Genomic DNA, 21,196 nt, shown 5'->3' on the forward strand with positions numbered 1-21,196 from the left:
TCTGCTGGGTCTCCTTCATATCATAATGAGTTTCAGACATGGTCTTAAATATTCATTAGTCATGGGGGGGTTAGCCATGACACAGAAAGCGGGAAATGGATAGGGCTCAAACACTGAATATTAATGTGCGTGTGGAATATATATAAATATAAATACTAATCAGTAACTCTGGACTACAAACACTTTAATGCTCATAATGGCTGTTGCTCTTTCAGCAGCTATACTGTACACCTCTGTGCTGATAGGAGAGTTTGAGAGTGCACTTACACACACACACAAGTACACTCCAATTCATCACACAATGAAAATGTCCACACACAAAAATACAGGTGTTGGCTTTGCTTTCATTCCACTCTACTTTGAATTATTTTATTTATTTTACCTTATTCTCCCTCATGCAGCCTGTCAATCAACAGGCCTATATATGCTACAAATGATAGATTTATACTGTAATTACTGTATGTGCAGTTGGAAATTTTACACGTGAAATTTCCACTCGGTGCTGCAGAACTCATCTGATCTCCAAGTGCGTTCATTCAGAAAACAAATGATCCAGTGCAGCCATCAGTAAGTTATATAACCAAGCCTATATACAGTTGCATCGCAGCCCATTTACTGTGTACATATATATATTATGAATGGAGGCGAGGGAAGGAAATGATCGCAACAAAAGTGAACAAAAAAAGGGGGGGGGGGAGAAGTGGAGAAAAACACAAACACAACAGACAGGTGGACATCCACAGAACCGTGCGCGCGCTGGAAGGAGCAGCGCCGGTGCGCTCTCGTGCAGCTGTGCTCACCTGCATGTGTCAAACACGGGACACGGCTCTCCTGCTTCATTTTTTTTTTTTAGGCCACATGCGGCTTCAGCTTCTTGAGTGATCGCACCATAACCAACCCCTGGCATTGACGCAAATGTGACTGTATCTTCTTGCGCACAACTTCTGTTTTCTATGTCATATTAATCAAACGCACACTGCGTTGTGGTCGTGGTAGAAACTATGAGTGGCGCTTTTAATGGACACAAGAACATGCTGCACTCTCTTTATCTGACAAAGCCAAGCGCTTTGGGACAACATCTGTTTGCCACACACACACGCACGCGCGCACACACACACACACACACACACACACACACACACACACACACACACACACACACACACACACACACACTGTATCTGCCCCTTTCTCAGTTAAACCCACGCGCACGGAGAGGTGGAGCGCCAAAGACATGTTGCTCCGGCTAAACTCCCCCATGGCCCTTTAAGTGAATTTTGAGGAGTCACTGCTCCATTTATTTTTATTGCGCCAACACTGAGCATATAGTTTCCTCATATTTGAACTTTATTCAGACTGAGGCACCTCTACGTTGCGACCTAATAAGGGACATAAAAAAATAAATCGCCAGTGGCCCATGAATATTTTGCAACAAAATGTCTCAAAGGACGCGCAGGAAGCGTCTAATGCAACTTTAATTACAACACAACATGGCCCCGTGCTTATCTAGGCCACCCTTTATGTCGTAAACATTTTCCTCATATTGTATAAAAAAAAAAAAAAAATGTCCGATTCGCGACATTTAAAGTGACCACTCATTTTTTAGGGAGAAACATGGCACCAAAATCCAGACCCAGAGTCCCAGTGGATCTCGATCTGATTCGTCTCAGAAACTGAACCTGAGCAGGGTTTTTTTTTTCACCCTCAGACACAATAGCCATCCGTGCAGCCTCCCCTCCGCCGGCCCCACACATCTTAATGTAACCCCATCCCATAAATGCCACACCGTATTGATATTAATTCATAAAAAATGGGCCAGACATCTGTCTGAGCGCAGCCTGGAAGAGCCGCTGCTTTGGCCACACATTTAACACCGTCTTTACACCAAGTTCAACGCACCGAAATGTTTGGATTAGATAGTGAAAGTAGTGGTTAAGAGCAATAAGGAAACGCGTTTCCCCCTTGATTCAAATAGCTGTGACCTAAAAGCCAAATGCGCACGTCGGCTGCTGCCACAGTTGTTCCGGGCGCTTACAGCCAGTGTGTTAACTGTGAGCCTGCGAGCATCGCAGAGGCTTTGGCCGATTGAACCAGAGCCGCGAACACACTTGGACCAGATATTGTTCTCAAGTGTCCCCCCTCCCTCTCTAACGTCCCCGCCTGCCTGCCAGGCCCACGGACACACGAAAGTAAAGGGATTGAAAAAAAAAGGGCATGTATGGCGAATAATGGCAGATGGTAAACTTGCGTCATGCCAGGGCAGAGCGTTTTTTTTTTTTTTTTACTCGATTAAAAACGGACAACAAAACAACACAAAAAACCCCAAAAGTGAGCCACTGTGCCACAAGAGGACTCCGTCTATTCCGTCTAAACCCCGTCGTCCTATTTAGTCAAGCAGAAATCCAGCAAAAGAACAAGTTTGCGGTTACGCTGTAGCGACAGAGATGAATATTTAGTTGGCGTTCGAGCTGAAGCCACAACTACATGGATGTCAGCGGCATTTCATGCATCTCACCCTGAAGTCAACGAGCACGTTTCTGTGCCTAAAACACGTTAATTTCCTCGTTTTCCTCCGCTTTAATAACAACATTATAGCCACTCGTACACAAAAGATTACCCTTATTCGCCCTTTTACTTTTCTCTTACCTGCACTTCGAAGCGCTTTTCCAAAAGTGGCGACAGCGTTTTCCGCGGCTCCCCTTGCTTTCCCCCGACGAATAGGCTTTATTATTATGTATTATAATTTGGATATTATTATTATTTCTTGTAATAATAACATGCTCCTTTACTTTGTTTCATTTCTCACTTCCATCTTCTTTTCATCTCATCAATAAACACACGCTGCAGCCTACCTTCATAGAGCAGCTCGGTTCAAGTGTGCCCTCCCATTTTTTAACTATACAGCGAGTACTTTGAGGGGTGGAGGTGGCGGCGGTGGAGGACAGGGAGGAGGGGGGGACAGAGGGAGAGAGAGAGATAGGGTAAGGGTGGTTATAGAGGTGGAGGAGGAGGGGGGCACACATGCGGGCACGCCTTTCCACTTAAAGCTGCCATTGGAAGAAGCGGTGCCACTGTCTTGGTTTGGAGCAGGAATCCGCCAACACGATCCGGGCGCAGAGAGCGCAGCAGCAGCAGCAGCAGCAGCAGCACTGCTCTGTGGAAGTAGTGGGAGTTATAGTAATAGTAGTTGTAGTAGTAGTAGTAGTGTTCCTCCTACTAGTGTTGTTTAAATGTGCTCCTCGCTGAGCAGCGGCAGCACTTTGACACATGACTGTGTGTAAAGACGCGACCACACTTCATCCGCACCTTTTTCGCTGGTTAGATTTCAGCAGCAGTTGAACACATTAGCGTCCACAAATGTGAATGAACTCTCAAATCTAATGCCCAGCCTCGATCGGAAGGGACGGGAGAGAGAGGGGGATGGGGGGGGGGGGGGATTGTCAGTTATGTGTCCATCACGCGTCTGAACTTTACATTGGACGCCGCCTCTGCCAGTACAGTAAAGCAGCTGCGCCGCGGCTTCCCATTGGACGGCGCCGCTGTCAATCACCGCCGCCGCCAACAAGCTAGATTGTCTTCTACTTTCTACGCATTTCTATTTTCTCATTTATTTATTTTTTAACGTCCCGAGCTGACCTCGGGTTTGCGAGCGGGGGGGGGGGGGGGGGGATCGGCGTGGGTTCAGGCGGCCAATCAGATTAGGTAGAGCGATCGCTTTTTTTTCTCTTGTTGTTGTTGATTTTTTTTACTCATTATCCACATACATTGTGGCTGGCACAGAATAAAGCAGGAATGGGTCATGTGAGATGACAACCCCCCCCCCCCCCCCCCCACCCCTTTCCCCTTCCTCTCCCCCAGCACCCACCGCCTTGATGCCCCCTCCCTGTCTAGACAGTGACAGGTGTGTGCGTGAGTGCGTACACGCGTGTCTGTACTTCAGATGAGAATAATGAACCACGCGGAGGGTTAGTGTCTCGAACAGACACTTTCAATAAAATATTCATGTGTGACTCTTGTGCAGAAGAGGCTGTTCAGAGCGAGCTGCGGTTTACGTCTTGAAAACACAGAGGTCAAATGAGGTTACGCACGATCAGGAAAAACCCTCCCGCTTCCCCCACACGAGCTGCGTAAAAACGCGCGCGTAAACGACGTGGAGAAACTACACTTAAGGAGCTGTGCACTCTTGAACTTTGCTTCCACAGCCCCGCAGCGGTGTAAGCTTCACACGACCGCCATTTCCCTCTCTCTCCCTCTCCTCAGCTCCGAACGGATATTGTTGTGCGAGCACCGTGGTGTGGTGAGCAGCCATGGAGGCGCTCGGCTGCCTGTGCGCGCCATCTGCAGGGCTGAAGCTGTGGATTAAGCACGGCGGGTTCAACGGAGGACACCCTTCCGTCACTGATTTGACCTACATTAACCAGGAACACCGTAGGAACAGCGCTTGCGGCCTGCATGCATCGCTCTGCGTGTACGAAAAGCGCTTTTAGTATTTATCCAAACTCACCATTGTGTAATTTTAGGATCTTGTCTTCCCGGAACACTCTATTCTGGGGTTTTAGAGACGTAAATGCATAAATAATCGCACTTGCAGGACAAACATGTTATTTTAGTGGTGAGGGCTGATGTTGATGTTGGAACTGGATAGGCCTCACACATATATATATATAGATATATAGATATTTATATAAACTCGGATTTTATATCGGTGTTTTTTCATAGATGTGACTATATATAATCTGGTGGTGTACTAGAGAGGCGCACAGAGGGTGTGTGTGTGTGTGTGTGTGTGTGTGTGTGTGTACTAAGACTGCAATGATTATTAATCCATTACTAAATGAATCGCCACCTGTTTTGATAATCAATGATTGTTTGAGTGTTTTTATTTATTTATTTATTTATTTATGTATTTTAACAAGCTATCCTGGGTGTCAGCTTCTTATATGTCAATATTGGCTGGTCCCTTTGCTCCATATAACAAAGACATCATTAAAGCTGAATAATTTTGGGTTTTGGACAAAATGAGACATTTGAGAATATCATCACGTGGAGTTTTAGGGAACACTGACCAACATTAAATGTACCAAACAACTAACTGATTAATTGAGAAAATAATCTGTGATGAAAATAATGATTAGTTTCTGTCTCGCTCTCTCTTTCTCAGAAACACACACACACACACACACACCTTTTTTATTTTGCCTCTTCATACCAACACACTGAATACCTGTTTGTGGGTGCAACAAAGCATTTGAGAACGTCCGTGCATGTTTGCAAATTGATTTACTTTACAAAATCAGACCTGAAAAGGATCAGAAAAAAAGGGACCAGGCCTGAACATTGGCTGGACACTGCAGTCCTTAACCTTTTTTTTCTATTTGAAAATGTGAAAAACCATTTGATATAGCACTAAACATGTTGCTATATTCACATTTGACCACTGTAGTCATGACTGACAAATTCCTTGTTAAATTACCCACTGATATTTCTGTAGGACAAAATATTTTAATGAAATTTTTAATTAATTTGACCTTTATTACACACAGTTGCAGTCAATTGAAAAAATATATTGTTGCCACAACTGAATGCTCCATGTTGTAAAGCAAGAACGCGCTGTAGCTGAATTTCTCATTGGCAGGTCGAGTCTTGTCCCACCCAGCTTTGACTAAAACAAACAGGGCAATATTACAGCTTCTATCAATCTATCTGTCTGTCTGTCTGTAAGCCTACTCAGGTCTTGTCCTTGTCTGTTTTAATATATCCCATGAAGTCAGTAGCCAACAGGTTATTCATTTTACAGACAGTCCACGCAGCTCATTGCCGTTTGGATAGCTACTAACAATGTTTGAGGTGGTTTGGGGGTAATTGGAATTAGTTTTGAATTTAAATTTGCAGTGCAATTAAAATGTTATTTCTGTTCACAACTGCACCTTTCTGAGCACACTTTGTTTTAAGCCCACACTTTAGAAACCTGATAATGTGCGTGAAGGAGCATTAAGCTTCTCTCAGGATGGCTCTATTTATTCTTTTTCATAATTGTCCTCAAGGTGATTTACAGTGTTAGCAAGCTCTAAGTGTTGTGCTCCAACATATCTGAATGCAGGTTTAAGCTGGGACTAGACATTTGAGGGAGTGTGACACAATGGTGAAATAATAAAATTATGACACAATTTTTGGTGGATCATACAACCATCTTCCCTTCTAAATAAACGTATTCTGTGACCAATTTTACTTTTATCAAAAAACTGCAGCTCCAGTGATTTGGATATTACATATAGCCATAATGGGAGTTTGATTATATTCAATTCAATATAACACATCAAGCTGCTAACTCAATAGCCACTTTATTAGGTACAGGTGTGCCAGCTGCTTTGTTAATGCAAATATCTAAACAGGCAATCACATAGCAGCCATTTAGTTCATGTAGCTATGGTCGAGACGACCCTGAGCATCATAATGTTAACACTTTAAGGTTCTACTCAACCATTTGGTCGAGCACACTTTAATTCACTATATCGGATTGAAAAATGCATCAAGCTGAACTCACTTTATGTGACTTGTTCTGAATGTTGTACTTTATGAATTATGCAAACCAGGTTTATTATGAACAGACATCTCAACCGTTTGGTAGAGGCCTGTATCTGAAATACTATAGGATCTAATTAAAAAAATAATAATAACAATAATTATAATAAATAAAGATAAATGTTGATTGTCGTTATTGTTATCATAAGTAAATAAATAAATGCAAAGACAATTTTTCCTTTGCTTTTTTCTTGGTGCGTACCTTAAAGGGTTAAGAAAGGTGATTTAAGTAATTTTGAATATGATTTTTGGTGCCCGCCTGCCGCCAAAAATCTTTTTACAAGCATTTCTATGGTTAACAGCGAATGCTCTTAAAAGATGAAAATATCAAGTGTTTTGCAATTATTTGGGAAAATTCCCTCGATGATGCCGGAGGTCATAGGAGAATGACCAGGTTGGAAATTACAAGAATGGAACAGTAACTACGAAAAATAAAAACAGGATAGAGCAGCAAAAGACAACACCGGTTGTCACTCGTGCCACTGTAATAGCCGTGTATCTAATAAAGTCAGTGTATGTGCCCAGGCGGCTCTATATTTGGTCAAATGTGAAGTGCGGAACATCCCATGACTTTACACAGTATGTACTGTATACATAGCCCTCATTTACAAGACCTCAGTTTGCCTTATATGTGTGTCGCACAGCATGGTTCTCATGCATACTTTACTTAAATCGGCCTCCACGCTTATTAAGTCTGTCAGCAAGGTCACCTCACTCTCCACCACTCACTTAACTCTTTAAGGTACGCACCAAGACAAAAGTAAAGGAAAAATAATTGATTTGCATGTATTATTCACTTATGATAACAATAACGACAATCGATATATATATTTCTTTAAATTAGACCCTACAATATTTCAGATCGAGTCCTCTACCAAACGGTTGAGACGTCAGTTCATAATAAAAGTACAACATTCAGAAGTCACATGTGCAATCCCCCCCCCCCCCCTAATTTTACCAACATTAGCTAGCTTCTCTACCTTTACCATAAAATGACAAGTCAACTGTTTGGTAGAGCTTGTTTTCAAAACATTTTTATATTTGAACCTTATAAGACTGAACTCCAACAAGATAGTCTTACCTTAGAAAGTCCCGCCGATATGCGTCATCAAAGGACGAGTGAATTTCCGTTGTGTCACTTGCTGTTTGAAGGAATGCTGTAAAGGCAAACTGCTCACAGACGCAGTGGTAGAGATGGCTCATTCAGGTTGAGCTCAACTTGATGCATTTTTCAATAAGATATAGTGACTTAAAGTGTGGTCGACCAAATAGTTTAGTAGTACCTTAAAGGGTTAACAAGACGAGTCTCCTTTATCTTGAAAATAATTCGGAATAAACTATACATTTATACAGCATAAATCTACGTACAAATCCATATGAAGCCACTGCCCATCCGTAAATCTGTAGTGTCCATGCATGAACAAAGCACACACACCCTCAATACCCAGCTAGAGTATGTCATTTAAATGGTATGATGACTCAATTTTTTTCACTTGTTGATGTTTGTTATTATACTGTTTACTTTTAATTGTCTCTCTCTCTCTCTCTCTCTCTCAAACGCACACACAAACACGCACGCACACATTTGCCTTTTTCACACCCTGAGTAATCTTGTACAGCATGTACCAGAGCATATCTCAAGGAAGAAGAAGAAGAAAAAAAAAACACATGTTGTGGTGATCTGGGAGGCAGCCAACAGCCACCAACAGTGCCATCTTTCTACTCCCTCATACTTCACATATTTTCATGCCATTAGTGAACAACAGCGACGAGAACAACTTTGTATTCTTCCTCGTAATGTTTCGCATGTTTGAGCGATAAAATGAATGCCCATTAAACCTAAAAGTGCTAACAAGCTACCCCGAAGAAGCGTCGTCTTGTAATGCACAGTGAGTTTGCAATACAGAGACACTCTTCTCTCATCTTCAGAACTGCAAATGAACAGTTGACAAGTACAGACAACAATGTTGCTTTGTTAGCTGTTCTTCTCTTCCCCTGTTTTTTAGATGTTCTTTGTCAATTACTGGGCCCGAAATAACTTTTTTGTGGCTACGCGGTATCACAGTGACAACATTAGTGTTACATGTTTCACTGAAGCTCACAAAAATGCTCACACGTGACAGAAAATAAGACTCTTCACACTCTTTTGTGTTGGGACTCCTTTCTTTTCTTTTTTTTCCCTTTTTTTTTCACCTAGGTGTTGTTACACACTGGAGAACCCGTAACGTATTTTATTCAGGTCGTGTTGAGTATGTGAGGTGAGATCCTGTTCTTCGCGGAATGGCACCAACTGTTTCCTGAGTCACACACCGTTTGAGGTAAAAAGAAAAAAAAGAAAACAAGGATATGTAAAATTAGTAACTTGTTCAGCAGGTCGAACTCCTTGGTTTAATAAGCAACTAAAGCAATGCACATTGAGGAAAAAAGAATTGTAACTTAGAAATGTACCAACTTGTAGATGCAAGTGGAACAACTGTAAATATTGCAAACAAAGAGACATTTTAGGATTGGACCATGCAAAAATCGCAAGCTGGTAACATGTTGACAGTGACAGTTCAACGGAAAACACAAGCTTGTACTTGTCCCTTTTAGAAAGACAGCGCAGGAACCATAAATGAGTTATCACGATGCTGTCTTTTTGGGAACGTGGTCCGAGAGATATAAATGATTAATGGGCTTCTTCACTTGTCTTTCAGCTCACAAGGACTTGTGTCTTTGTTAGCCTTGTAGCTGAGACAGAGAATACCGTGCCACTGGTCTCCACAGATTTTTCCACAGGACTCTACCTTGTGATTCACATTTCACCCATAGCCTCTGTTCGCCACAAGCACCAAATTGCATACCAATTGCATTGTGATGACTATGAACTTATTATACTGAAAATAAATGAGTTCCCTTGATTATAATTAGGAGTTTATCAATAGTCAAACACAGTTTGTTGTTTAAGTGTTTTAAATTGCCTGGAGATGGAGCACGTTCCCCTCATTTTTAATCAGTTAAAACAATATTTCATCATGTTAGGAGCTTTATTCCTTTATGTAAATTGTATGTAGGGATGAGTCAAGATAATGTCAATTTTGGTCCGATACTAGTCAAAACTGGATTGGATACTGGAAAAGGAGGAGCGTGAAATCTGAAACTCTAAATATCACATTAATACTTGACTAAGCTAAGACTGTATAAAAGCAAATAAAAAGCAACAGCATTTTGAGTCATGTTGTAAGCTGTTAAGTTCTTCGTTGTGGAAGCAGGATATCAGTTGTGACATTTTGCTTTTCAAGCGGCTTGTTATGGCAAGGTGGTGATGCATCAGCACAAATGTGTTATCAAAAGCGTGGCAGATTAAAATGACTGTAGCCAACTGATACTGTTATCAGCAAAATCCTGAGGTTGTGTATCGATATCTGACACAACAAAGGAGTGGTCTTGAGTCATTAGGAGTTACATGTAATGTTCATGTTTATGTTAACCAGCTGTTCTTGTGAGTTGAGGAGATTCGGTGTTCAAAAATCAGAGCAGGATGCATAGGATTTTCCATAGAAGACACAATGTGAGTCATCGTGGTTACACCCTGATAGTGACACATACCCTGGCTGGGCAGGGCTGCAGTACAGGCTCCTCCATTGGCCATGGGAGGCTCATAAGCTCAAGATGGCAGTCTTTCAAGTGAGTAAATCAAACATTTCTGAGCAAATTTGGTCCTCCCTATAGACACACAAACTTTCCTCCTTCAGCAACTGCTCTGTCTGATGCATGGCCAAGACCTTGAATTGACCGTTCAGGTGACCAGCTGACAGTCAAAGCTGTGGCAGGTGGTAGAAGGCATGAGGCATGTTGGAGCAAACCAAAGCTCTGACTTAAAGTTCTCACTGTTCATTTTATTTTATTTTATTGTATATGTATTTGTGTCCGTACACACTCCATGATCTGCTTGCAAATGTTTTAAATGGACATTTGAATGTGGAATTTATTTGTGGCCTCATTAACTGAGCACAATAGTGACCCCTCGTGGCTAACATTTGTAACACAATCTAACTTGCCTCACTATCAGTCATGCTAAGGTCCTGATGGTATAATAATCCTTTTCACCATTAAGGCACTCAAGTGCGTTATAATTCACCTGCCTCCCCATTAATACTTTAAGCCCTATTCTCTTTTAAGATTCAGATTACTTAAAGTGGCGCCTCCTACAGCCTGAGTTACACTGCCCTGTGTGACATTACAGCATGTTGAGTAACAAGAAGACAGATAGTCTACAATTGAAAAAAGAAAAATTCAATCATTTTCTCAGTCGTATGTGTCATGTTTCTGATATTCTTTCAATCGCTTTCAATTTTTAATGACTTTCAGACTGCAGCCCTGGTAGCTTCCATCTGTCATCAGCAGGAAACCGTATACACCCCCCCTAAAACATCCCTGCCATCCCTGTAAAGGCAATGCCAAATGAGGTGGTTGTATTTGTTTTAGTGGCTAGTGCTAAGACATCTGGAAAATCACAGGTGTTATGAATATGTATGTACTCGTGCATCGCAGTCTGTCGTGACAGTGCAACAGTGAGGATTACGTACAGTAGCAGTGGCTGTAAACTCAAGTCAAAGCTGCCATTGTTTATTTTATTATTCATGCCTGTGCTTTTCCTGCTGTGACATTTCTCCATGTCTGCTGTGTGGAAGGTTCCTCATTGACGTTAAAAATCACCAGGATGTGATGCCACAACCGCATTCCCTATGATGCAAACATGTTGTGTTGACAATATGGGAAACAGGTTTTTAAGGTTAAATTGACCATTAATCAGCAGCTTGTAATTATACTGTGTCAACATCCGGTAGATATCCTGTGGTACAAAAACTACCCAGGAGATGGCGGCCTAATCCAACTAATAAGGCAAAAGAGGGTGTCTTCTCCACCACAGCATGTTGGGCAACTACTTAAATTATTAAATCTCTGAGTATCAACATTGATCTTAAGGTACGCACCAAGAAAAAAAGCAAAGGAAAAATTATGTCTTTGCATTTTTATTTATTTATTTATGATAACAATGGCAATCAATATTTTTTTTTTTTTTTTTTTTAATAGACCCTACAGTATTACAGATACAGGCCTCTACCAAACGGTTGAGACGACAACCTGGTTTGCATAATTCATAAAGTACAACATTCAGAACAAGTCACATTAAGTGTTAGTGAGTTCAGCTTGATGCATTTTTCAATGAGATATAGTGACTTAAAGTGTGCTCGACCAAATGGTTGAGTAGTACCTTAAAGGGTTAAAGACAAAGAATAATATTGACTTCAAATAGGACATTTCCATTATAAAATGGAAATTCAATTTAATTAGTACTTCTATTCTTCTTTGCGCTCTCCATTTTTGTCCAAAACAAGAACGTGTTACTATCTGGACTTGAGTGTTGTGATACAGGGAGCAGGCACAAAATGAGGAGGTGCATGTGTACGTAGTGTGTAACTGGCCAGGTGAACATCATTAGCCCACTGCTGGCACGTCTGGAGAAGGTGGCCTCCTTCCAGTCAACACTCTAAAAGAGTAAAAGGCCCCTGTGGTGTTTGTTTCCTCAAGAGCCATCATCTCTATACACACATACTACCTACACTTTAAATCAAGGAGACAGGAAGTAGTTACTTGCAGCTGCAGTTGCTTTAATTCAATTATGATTGTATGTTTAAATATTGCTGCCTTGTGCCGAGTTCTTCAGCTGTGTTATTTGTAACGGGCCATTTGCGCAGCAGACATTTTGACCTGGAAAAGTAAAGGTGTTACTGATCACATTAACACTGGCTCTGTCATGTAAATCAGGACAGTCTACCATGCACTTTGAAACAGAAAGCTAAATGGAACTCAGCCATGATTAACATGGTTACTTATACACCAGCTATTTCTTTTCTACTGTGACCTGCCAAAATGGCTGCTGTACAAAGGGCCCATTACTACACATTACTATTATTCATATTTGTATTTCATTAATCAATCAAAAGTATTTTGTTTATAAAATAACATTTTCAAAAGTATGTAATGCACATTTTAACACTCATCATTTTACCTAATGCTTTCAGGCTGTCCACATCAACCCAAATACAATCAATTGTCCTCACAAGGTCACTTAATTCCAGCCAGATTTCCATTGCCAAATGTAGTGTATATTTTCTCAATTATCATGCATTAACAGTAATAGACTGTGCTTGGTGGGAATAAGAGGCCAGGAAAGATAGATCCGAGCCCCAGAAAGCAGGGCTAGTGTCAGTCAGGGAAGTATCTTCGTCACAGCGTCTCTGGTTTTGCTTCATCACTGTGCCAAATGCCATCTCACCCAGCTGTCAGCGAAAACAGGCAGCGTGCACTGACAAGTGGAAGTGAGCTGGCTAATTATACAGTACTGAGGTCTGTTTACTGAGCAGGCTGCAAATGGCGAGGAAATTTGTTATTGTTTTATTTTGGGGTGGTCGTGGGTCGTGGGTACGGGGGGGTCAACTTCCAACTGAAAGGTCGTCAGTTAAATCCCCAAGATATGTAACCCTAAATTGCTCCCAGCAAGCTGTGCCAGCAGCTTATGAATGGGTGACGTGTGACAAGAGGAAGCAGACGAAGAAAAAGTAGAAGAATTGCAGATTTTATTATTCATTATTATTAAAATAATGTTGTTAGATGATTAGGACACACTTCTTTGAATCAAGTCTTTCTGCTACTTATATTTTCCCATGTTAGTTCTTACTAGTTACCGCACTAATGGCGGTTAAAGGCGTCAACGTTAGTGCATGACGCGTTTCCATGACGACTGACCGGAAAAAGACGCACATGATGTCATGTTTACGTGACTCCAGATTGTTAAAATGAGCCTCTAAAGTAACACTAAACTTTAAAAACAGAGGCACACAGGTACGCTGGTTATTTGTAGCGCTGCTCTTTTTGTTTAATAAATAGACCGCTCCAGTTCGACCAACGGTGCTAAACGAGCTAATGCAGCTAACGGAGCTAACTGGTAAACGGTGCCTGGACTCCAGTATCGCGGCACGTAAACATGACTCTAGTTCTCACTGTATTGTATACATACTTTTTAATTAGCTTCCATATAATATGATCTACTGACTCCAAACCCAATGTAAACTACTATTACTTTGCTAGATAAGAGTTGTGTGGCAGTTTAATCAGCACCGTGTGAACTCTTATGACAGCTGGTGAATGTAACCAACATTTATTTATATTTAAACATTAGGCATCTAGGTCAAATCAAAAAGAGGATTTGACTGAGTTTAGATGAGTCAACAAATCCTTTTTTTACAGTGCAGCGCACTCATCAACTGCACAAATTATAGTTTACTTCACTGGGACGCCACAGTGACATCCACACAGTAAAGCTAAGAGCACACAGGAACCATAGCTCGCAGCCTCCAAATTCTTCTTCCCAACATTGCCCTTACACAACACTGGAAAAGTGACATTTCCATGCGCGAGTGTGCAGACACCTGTGGGCGTCTTGTGTACTTGACAACCTAGAAATGGTCTCTCGGGTTTTATGGCAGCTAAGAAACTGTTTTTACTAGACAGAAGCCAGAAGGCTCAGTAATATTTATATTCAAATATAATACTGAGGTCAATTCTTTATGCAGTTACTGCCTAGTGACGTGGTTTATCAATCGATCGGTCTTTATTTATGTAGCACTTTTACAAAACGCAACACGAAGTGCTTTACGGAAATAAAAAACATCACCACCCACGCCACACAATCACACCTTTACCCACTCAGACACATTCACACACCTCGATAGGTACAACAGAGACAGAGAAGCTGAGGAAACAGTGTCTGCAGATGAGGAAAATCAGATAAAAGAAATGACTGAATGAATTAAATAATGGAAATAGATACTAATACTATAAATAATAAATAAATAAGTAAATATACAAAACAAAAAATAAATATTCCAAAATTGCGTTATGTAAAAAAGGTGCGTTATGTAATAAATCTAAAGCAACTGGCCATAAAATCCTCCTAATATGTCACAGAGACTCAGGAATAATGTTCATATAACATTACATAACAGTACAGCCAAAATATTTGCATAAAAAAATATATTTTGCAGACTGCAAATCATGTTCATGTTTTGGCATGTGGCGCCACCTACCGCCATCTACCAATCATTGCAGTCAGTAGAGTCTCAGCTGCCGAGCAACCACGGGTTGCCAGTTACGTCAGAAAACGAAACCTAAAAGACCTCGGTATTTTGAATTTGAATGTAGTAACCGTTTTTGGCCACATTCTTACATATGGCACCTTTAAATTAAAAAGGTAGGTATTGATTCTCCTCTTAAAAGTATCAACACTCTGTTCTGCTTTCATTTTAGTACAAAAATAACCCATAATTTTGGATATGGTTCTTAAAAACCAGTGTGCCATTAGCCCTTGTTTAAGCTAAATCTGGCCAAATTTCAAGCAGCAGCCCCATGATGAGGATGTTCTGCTTGGGTTTAGCCTGTTTAGATGACCAGCTCCTGTCCTTGGCCTACTTTTTAGTCAGAGGCAAAGCAGAGAGCCAAAAGACTATAGTCTTAAAGCAAAGCAGCACATGAGGATGGAGACAACATATTTGTGGGTGAGTGCTTTTCAAGACTCAGACAGGATTTATATAGTGGAGTTTTGTGAATGTACTTCACTGGAGATGCCTCAGTATTCAAGCTTTTCCACAGGGAGATACTTTCTTTCTTCTAGAATGATAAACATGCATTTGTGTGTTTCTAAAAGCATGTGTAAGTGCAATGTGCGCGTTCAGTGTGTGTGGGTGTTGCAGGGGAGATGAAAGTTTTTTTGCGCTTGACGATATATATGCTGTTGTTCTACTGTAACTCAGTGCGAGCTCTGTTCATTATGTGCAATAAAACATGAACTTTCTGGTAAAGGAGACGTGAGATGTGTAGAGCTCCTGGTTGACTTGAGAGAAAATGATATCATCTTGAATATGGTCGTTTGTGAAAATCCCAGTAGATTCTGAAATACTCAGACCAGACCGTCTTGCACAAATAATCATCTCGCTTTCAAAGTCCCTGAAATCCCCTTTCTTGCTTGTCTGATGCTCAGTTTGAACTTGCATCATTTTGACCATGTCACGTCTGCTGCCATGTGATTGGCTGATTAGTTATCTGCAACAAGACGTTGCATAGATATTCAAGTGGTTAGTAAATGAAGTGATACATATACAGTCTTCATATACCGTATGCAACACGTTCTGCTGCATAATCTGTGAAAATTACAGGTGATTTGATAAACGTCTCTTTGTCCTGGCATCCTTTCAAGAACAGTGAAGTGCTAAAAAACACACATGTAATACAGCACAGCGAGGTGATAGGATTTAGTCATTTGGCTAGTTAGCATGTAGATAAAGAAACTGACAATAAATCAACTGACAATAGATTGTAATGACAAAATATTGTAAATTGTAAACAATTTTCATAGATGCAATTGTGTGCATTAGATCAGCTTTTGCTGACCATACCATCCTTTAACCCAGGGGTGTCAAACGTACGGCCCGAGGTCCAGAACCGGCCCACCAGAGAGTCCAATCCAGCCTGCTGAAATTTTCACAGTATCATTAGAGCCTAGTCATACTATATTTATCAGTTCCGGATACGTGTGACTCAAATCTACTGTGATCTGTGAGTTTGTGTAAGTGCAATTTCAACAATATCCTGCTTCAGTTAACCATTTAATTTATCTCAAGAAATTTGAAAGAAACGTGTTGTTTATATGCCTTTATTTGACTGGTCTGACCCGCTTGAGATCAAATTGTGCTGAATGTGGCCACTGAACTAAAACTGAGTTTGACACCCCTGCTTTAACCCTTTAACACCGAGCGTATCACAGGTGGCACGTTTTGCGCAAGAGCATATTTTCATCACCGTAATTACGCCGTCGGTGTGTGTTATCTGAAAAAAAAGCTGATAAGTTGCATGCCAAAGCGTGCGTTTATTACGGTAATTTCACTTGTGTCTTTGTCACCAGCGAGGAGAGATTTGTAAAAACGCCTGTGCACAGTTTCCATTTGCTGGCCTGTTTTTGGACATTGAGACAAAGGGTGAATTCCAATTCCTTGCTTAACCCTCAATCTTAATCCTCAATCTCAAAAATGCGCGCTCCCTCTAGTGCAAGTGCTGTCCCGATTCTCAGAAAAATTAAGTTGAGGGCCAAGTTTAAGGGCTGTGTCGCCCTCAATATTGAGATTTTCAGAGATCGCCCTTGGGAGCAAGGGCTACCCAGAATGCATTGCGTGTTTTCACATAAGAAAGATGGCGTCGAAAGCAGCGAAACGAGTGCGATACAAATTAAGTATTTTCTTTGTTAATAGAGATATAAAAATGATGAAAACCATTGTATTATCTTAGTTTAGGCCCATATTATAGATTACTGACGTCATTGTTGCGTAACATTTATTTTTATTTTCACACGCGCTTTATAATAAGCATAAGCTTTCGCGTTATTCTGCCCCCTACAGTCTGAAGACGTATCTGCATTTAAGGGGTGTCCCATTTCATAGTGACAAAATAAACCTCAACACTTGGTTTTGAGGGCCAGTTAAGATAAGGGTTGAGCTTGAGGGTTAAGATTAAGGGTTAAGATAGGAATTGGAATTGGCCCAAAGACTCAAACAAATGTTATTGTAAATATCAAGGGAGACACAATGAGGGAATGTTTTACTACAAGGACAAAAATACACACACCCTTATAATTACCATATTATAATTACCTTTAATACACTACTGGGGATTCCGGTTCAGGCCTTTCTGTGTGGACTGTGTTAATTGGACGCTCTAAATTGACCGTTGGTGTGAATGTGAGAGTGAATGGCTGTTCATCTCTGTATATGGATGGTGACCTGTCCAGGGTGTGCCCTGCCTTTCACACTATGTCAGCTGGGATTGGCTCCAGCGTCCCCGCAATCCTCATGCAGAGGATAAAGCGGTAGACAATGAATGAATGAATGAATGACACCACTGGGGCATCATATTCATCAGAAATAAACTGCATTATTACCCTGAATGAGAACTGCATGTTTTTCAGTATCAATTCCATTGGAAGGAGGATTTAATTGTGCATTTTCCCTCTTTTTTTTTAGCTGGTGTTCAGAAAAAGTACACCTTGTATTGCCTGATACAGTCTTGACAAAACCTTTCATGTGTGACAATTAGATCGGAAGACATCATTTTCAAAAATGTTCTGAGAGGCTCATTTCATGCTTCAGACAAAAGTGCAGTTTTCACGGAGACAAACCTAAAAATACACCGTGAAAGCACAAAATATTCCCACTCTAAAAACTGACTTCCGCAGAGATAAATATCACCTGTTCTTATTAGTGGACATTATTGTCTCTCTCTTATAATGGAACACAGACAGAATTATCAGTGGTTTTTGGGGGGTGAACCCTTCAGTCTTTAACTGTATAATAAGTATAGGAATCAAAGGCTAATGGGAGTTATTAAATGTTATACGATGATGGTGAAATATTGCTGTACTTACTTCTCTCCGGCCTCTGCTGGATATCTCATTAAACTATACAGTCACATTAAGCTTCTAACAAGTTTGTAGTTAATTATCAGAAAGACATAAAAACAGAAATCTAGTAACATGCAGACTAAGTATGGAGTAGAGCAGAAGTGGAACAGGATGACCAGTCCCTGCCTTTAATTACAGAGCTCGACATTTGTGAAAGCAGGACTGCGAGTGCGTTTACAACAGTGGCCATCTGTGGGTCTAAGTGTGTGTGGTTGTTGTGTTGCACTGTACATCTTGATCAAAGCCTCTGCTCTTCACCACGGGGGGAATAAATGTGTGTTCATCATGCAGAATTGCTTTATTGCTGCACCATTGCTCCAGCATTGTGGGGAATCGTGAAGTGGAGATGAAGGTGGGGCGCGGGGTGGATTTGTACAATTATAGAACAGATGATGCAAAGACAGTGAGAGACATATTCCCCCTTACACAACCCTGAGTGGTACAGTCCACAGTCTTAAAGGCAGAGTGTACAGAGATAGATTTTTATTCAAGTATGTTAACTTTGTGAAACAATACTAGAAATTATTTTTACTGTACATTTTTTGGGGAGTTTGTTAAGTCACTTATTATACAATTATACACATTTTTGCCAATATTCTGTATAATACACTTGATAATTAGACCTGACTGTCCTTCATGGTTCTATGGCTTACTCGATTTAAAATAAATGGACCAGCGCACACATGCACAAACACGCCTACACTCAACGACACATACATACTTTGATGCCCATGTGTGTAAATCCAATGCAGAATTCCTCACTTGGCCCTCAGCACTACAACAGTGGCTGTATGACAACAACAAGCCTCTCTATCGCCATGGCAACAACTGCACCATTGCTAAGGCAACAGCTGCAGAGTGCTACAACAAGCAGAAAAATTATCAATCTCATTACTTCTTCTGGTTTATGTAAAAATCACATTTCTATCTCTATGTTTTCTAATTTTATTTGGGGGGGGGGGGGGGGGGGGGCTTGTTAAAGTCGTCATCAATGTGCTTTGCGTTTTTCCGTGATGCATATGTAATTCACACTCTCCTCCTTAACACATTTTCTTTCGGTCTAATTCCTTCTGTCTTCACACACACATGCACATGCACATGCACGCACACACACACTAACCCACTCTCCCTCTCCTTCTCTCTCCTTCACTGTCCCCTCCCTCAGTTCTTCCTCTCCATCCTCTGCTGTTTTTGCTGTCTTATTCTCTTTGTCTTTTTTCATTTCCATTCTACACTGTGAACCCCCCTCTTTTTTTTATTCCTGCTACCTCTGTTGTCCATCTTCATCCTCCATCTCTTTTCATATTCACCCCATCATTTCCCTGTCTTACCCACTGTTTCACCTGTGCCTACGGAAAACCCCCCCGATATACTCTCACCTTCTCTTTTCTCTGCTCTTTTGGTATCTCAAGACCACCCTCTCCACTCCTCTCTCTTTTCTTTGCTCACTCTCTCTGTTTCCCTGTGGCCCTCCCCCTCCCTTTTCATGTTTCCCCCTCCCTCCATCCTCTCTTTCCCTCGCTGGTTCAGTTAGTCAAAGAAGAGATTCACGGAAGGAGAGAAAAGGGGGGAAAGGCAGGACGAGAGTGAGAGTGCAGGAGTGGGGCAGGCTGGGGAGTGGGGTGTGGGGTCTCAGCCCTCTGTTGTGGGGGGTTGGGGGGGTTGAGATACACCCCAGCATTTTGTTTTAAGTACCATGGACTGCCTCTGCATTGTGACTACAAAGGTAAGCCTGTCTGATGTTCATTACTCTGGCTTTATGTGTGTGTGTGAGAGAGAGTAAGAGTGAAAGGTGTCCACAACTGGACAGAGTCTAAAGAGGCACACATCTTTGTGTTATCTGTCATTATCTGTCATTTAAAAAGTATACCGTATAGATGTTACTTATTTAAGACACAAAAATGGTGCTACATCTTTGAGATATTTTGTGGATTTTTATGATCCTGAGTGATGTATATAGACAGAACACTCTTTGATATCTCCCCCTCTCAATGACCCTCTCTCCCACTCTCTCTGCATCTCCTACTCTGTGTCATGCCTTGTGAGTGTATAAACAGGAGCTGGCTGACCTGCGTGGATGTAGTATAAAGCGGGAGAGAGCTGACGCTTGGATTGCCAGTGCAGGGCTTTGTGTCATGCCGGAGCTGCAGAATATGTCAAGGAAGAGACCATGGGAAGGCAGCCCTGCATGCTAATCGCCTCATATTTTCAGCTGCTTTACTTTTACCATGACTGTTGGCACACGCTAGAGCTACCGACTGTGCATTTGCACACGTCTGCCTCTCTCACGCACAGGGGATGTGATATATCATACACATGTGCTCAGCATCAACAGTCAGCTTGCTGCTACATGGAGGCAGCACTTGTTAGGAAATTGGCTAATACAAACAATAAATTAAACTGCTTTTATATGCCTCACACTCACTCCGCTTGCTCAGACGGCTAACAATCTGTTCCAGACCTTCAAAAGTCCTAGTGGACATACTTATTCACACACATTTCAAAACGGGTGAACGGCGTACGGTAGCAGCTGCAACTGAATATAGAATTGTGCGTGAAGTGACGACAAACCTGGAAAAACTCGCACACAAATTGTTAGAGTTGCAAAAGTTGTGGTCATTTGAAAACGTTGCTGGGACCCGGCGTGTGTATTGAACAGTAGTGAAAGCAGTTGCCACCTTTCTGATGTATTACGTAATTTTTTTTTTTTGCTTAACTGTGGCACATTACACACACTTGCTTATCAACCTCAGTTTCCTTGGCAACAGAAATTATTGGTCCGTTAAACACAGATAAGTAGGTGTAGTCAGATGAGCAGGGAGACCCTGTTTTACACTGGGGAGGTTTATATTAAAGGAGCATTATGCAATTGTTTTGCCTCAAATTAACAGCTTCAAGATCATTTTGTTGGTACACTGACTTGCAGAATGATGGCACTATCCCTGACACACCTGCTCCTTCACTGTGCTTGTCGGTATCTGATGAGAAGCGTGTGATGGTTTACTGCACTATGTCACTATGGACTGCAGTCACCTATAGGAAGAAGCTATGCTGAGCTGCTCT

The 21,196-nt window shown here is 41.4% G+C and overlaps 1 protein-coding gene across 1 annotated transcript in view; it reads left to right on the forward strand.

The window, feature by feature from the left end:
* Positions 1-19,829: 19,829 nt before the first annotated feature.
* dlg4a (discs, large homolog 4a) overlaps positions 19,830-21,196 on the forward strand; it is a gene marked incomplete at both ends in the record, with an annotated part of 74,406 nt that continues 73,039 nt past the window's right edge. Inside the window, one exon of the mRNA XM_083890344.1 lies at positions 19,830-19,859. Coding sequence (XP_083746470.1) covers positions 19,830-19,859 — 30 coding nt within the window. The remainder of the gene's footprint in view (positions 19,860-21,196) is intronic.

Source organism: Microchirus variegatus (assembly GCF_963457635.1).
Source record: "Microchirus variegatus genome assembly, chromosome: 5".
Taxonomy (NCBI): Eukaryota; Metazoa; Chordata; class Actinopteri; order Pleuronectiformes; family Soleidae; genus Microchirus; species Microchirus variegatus.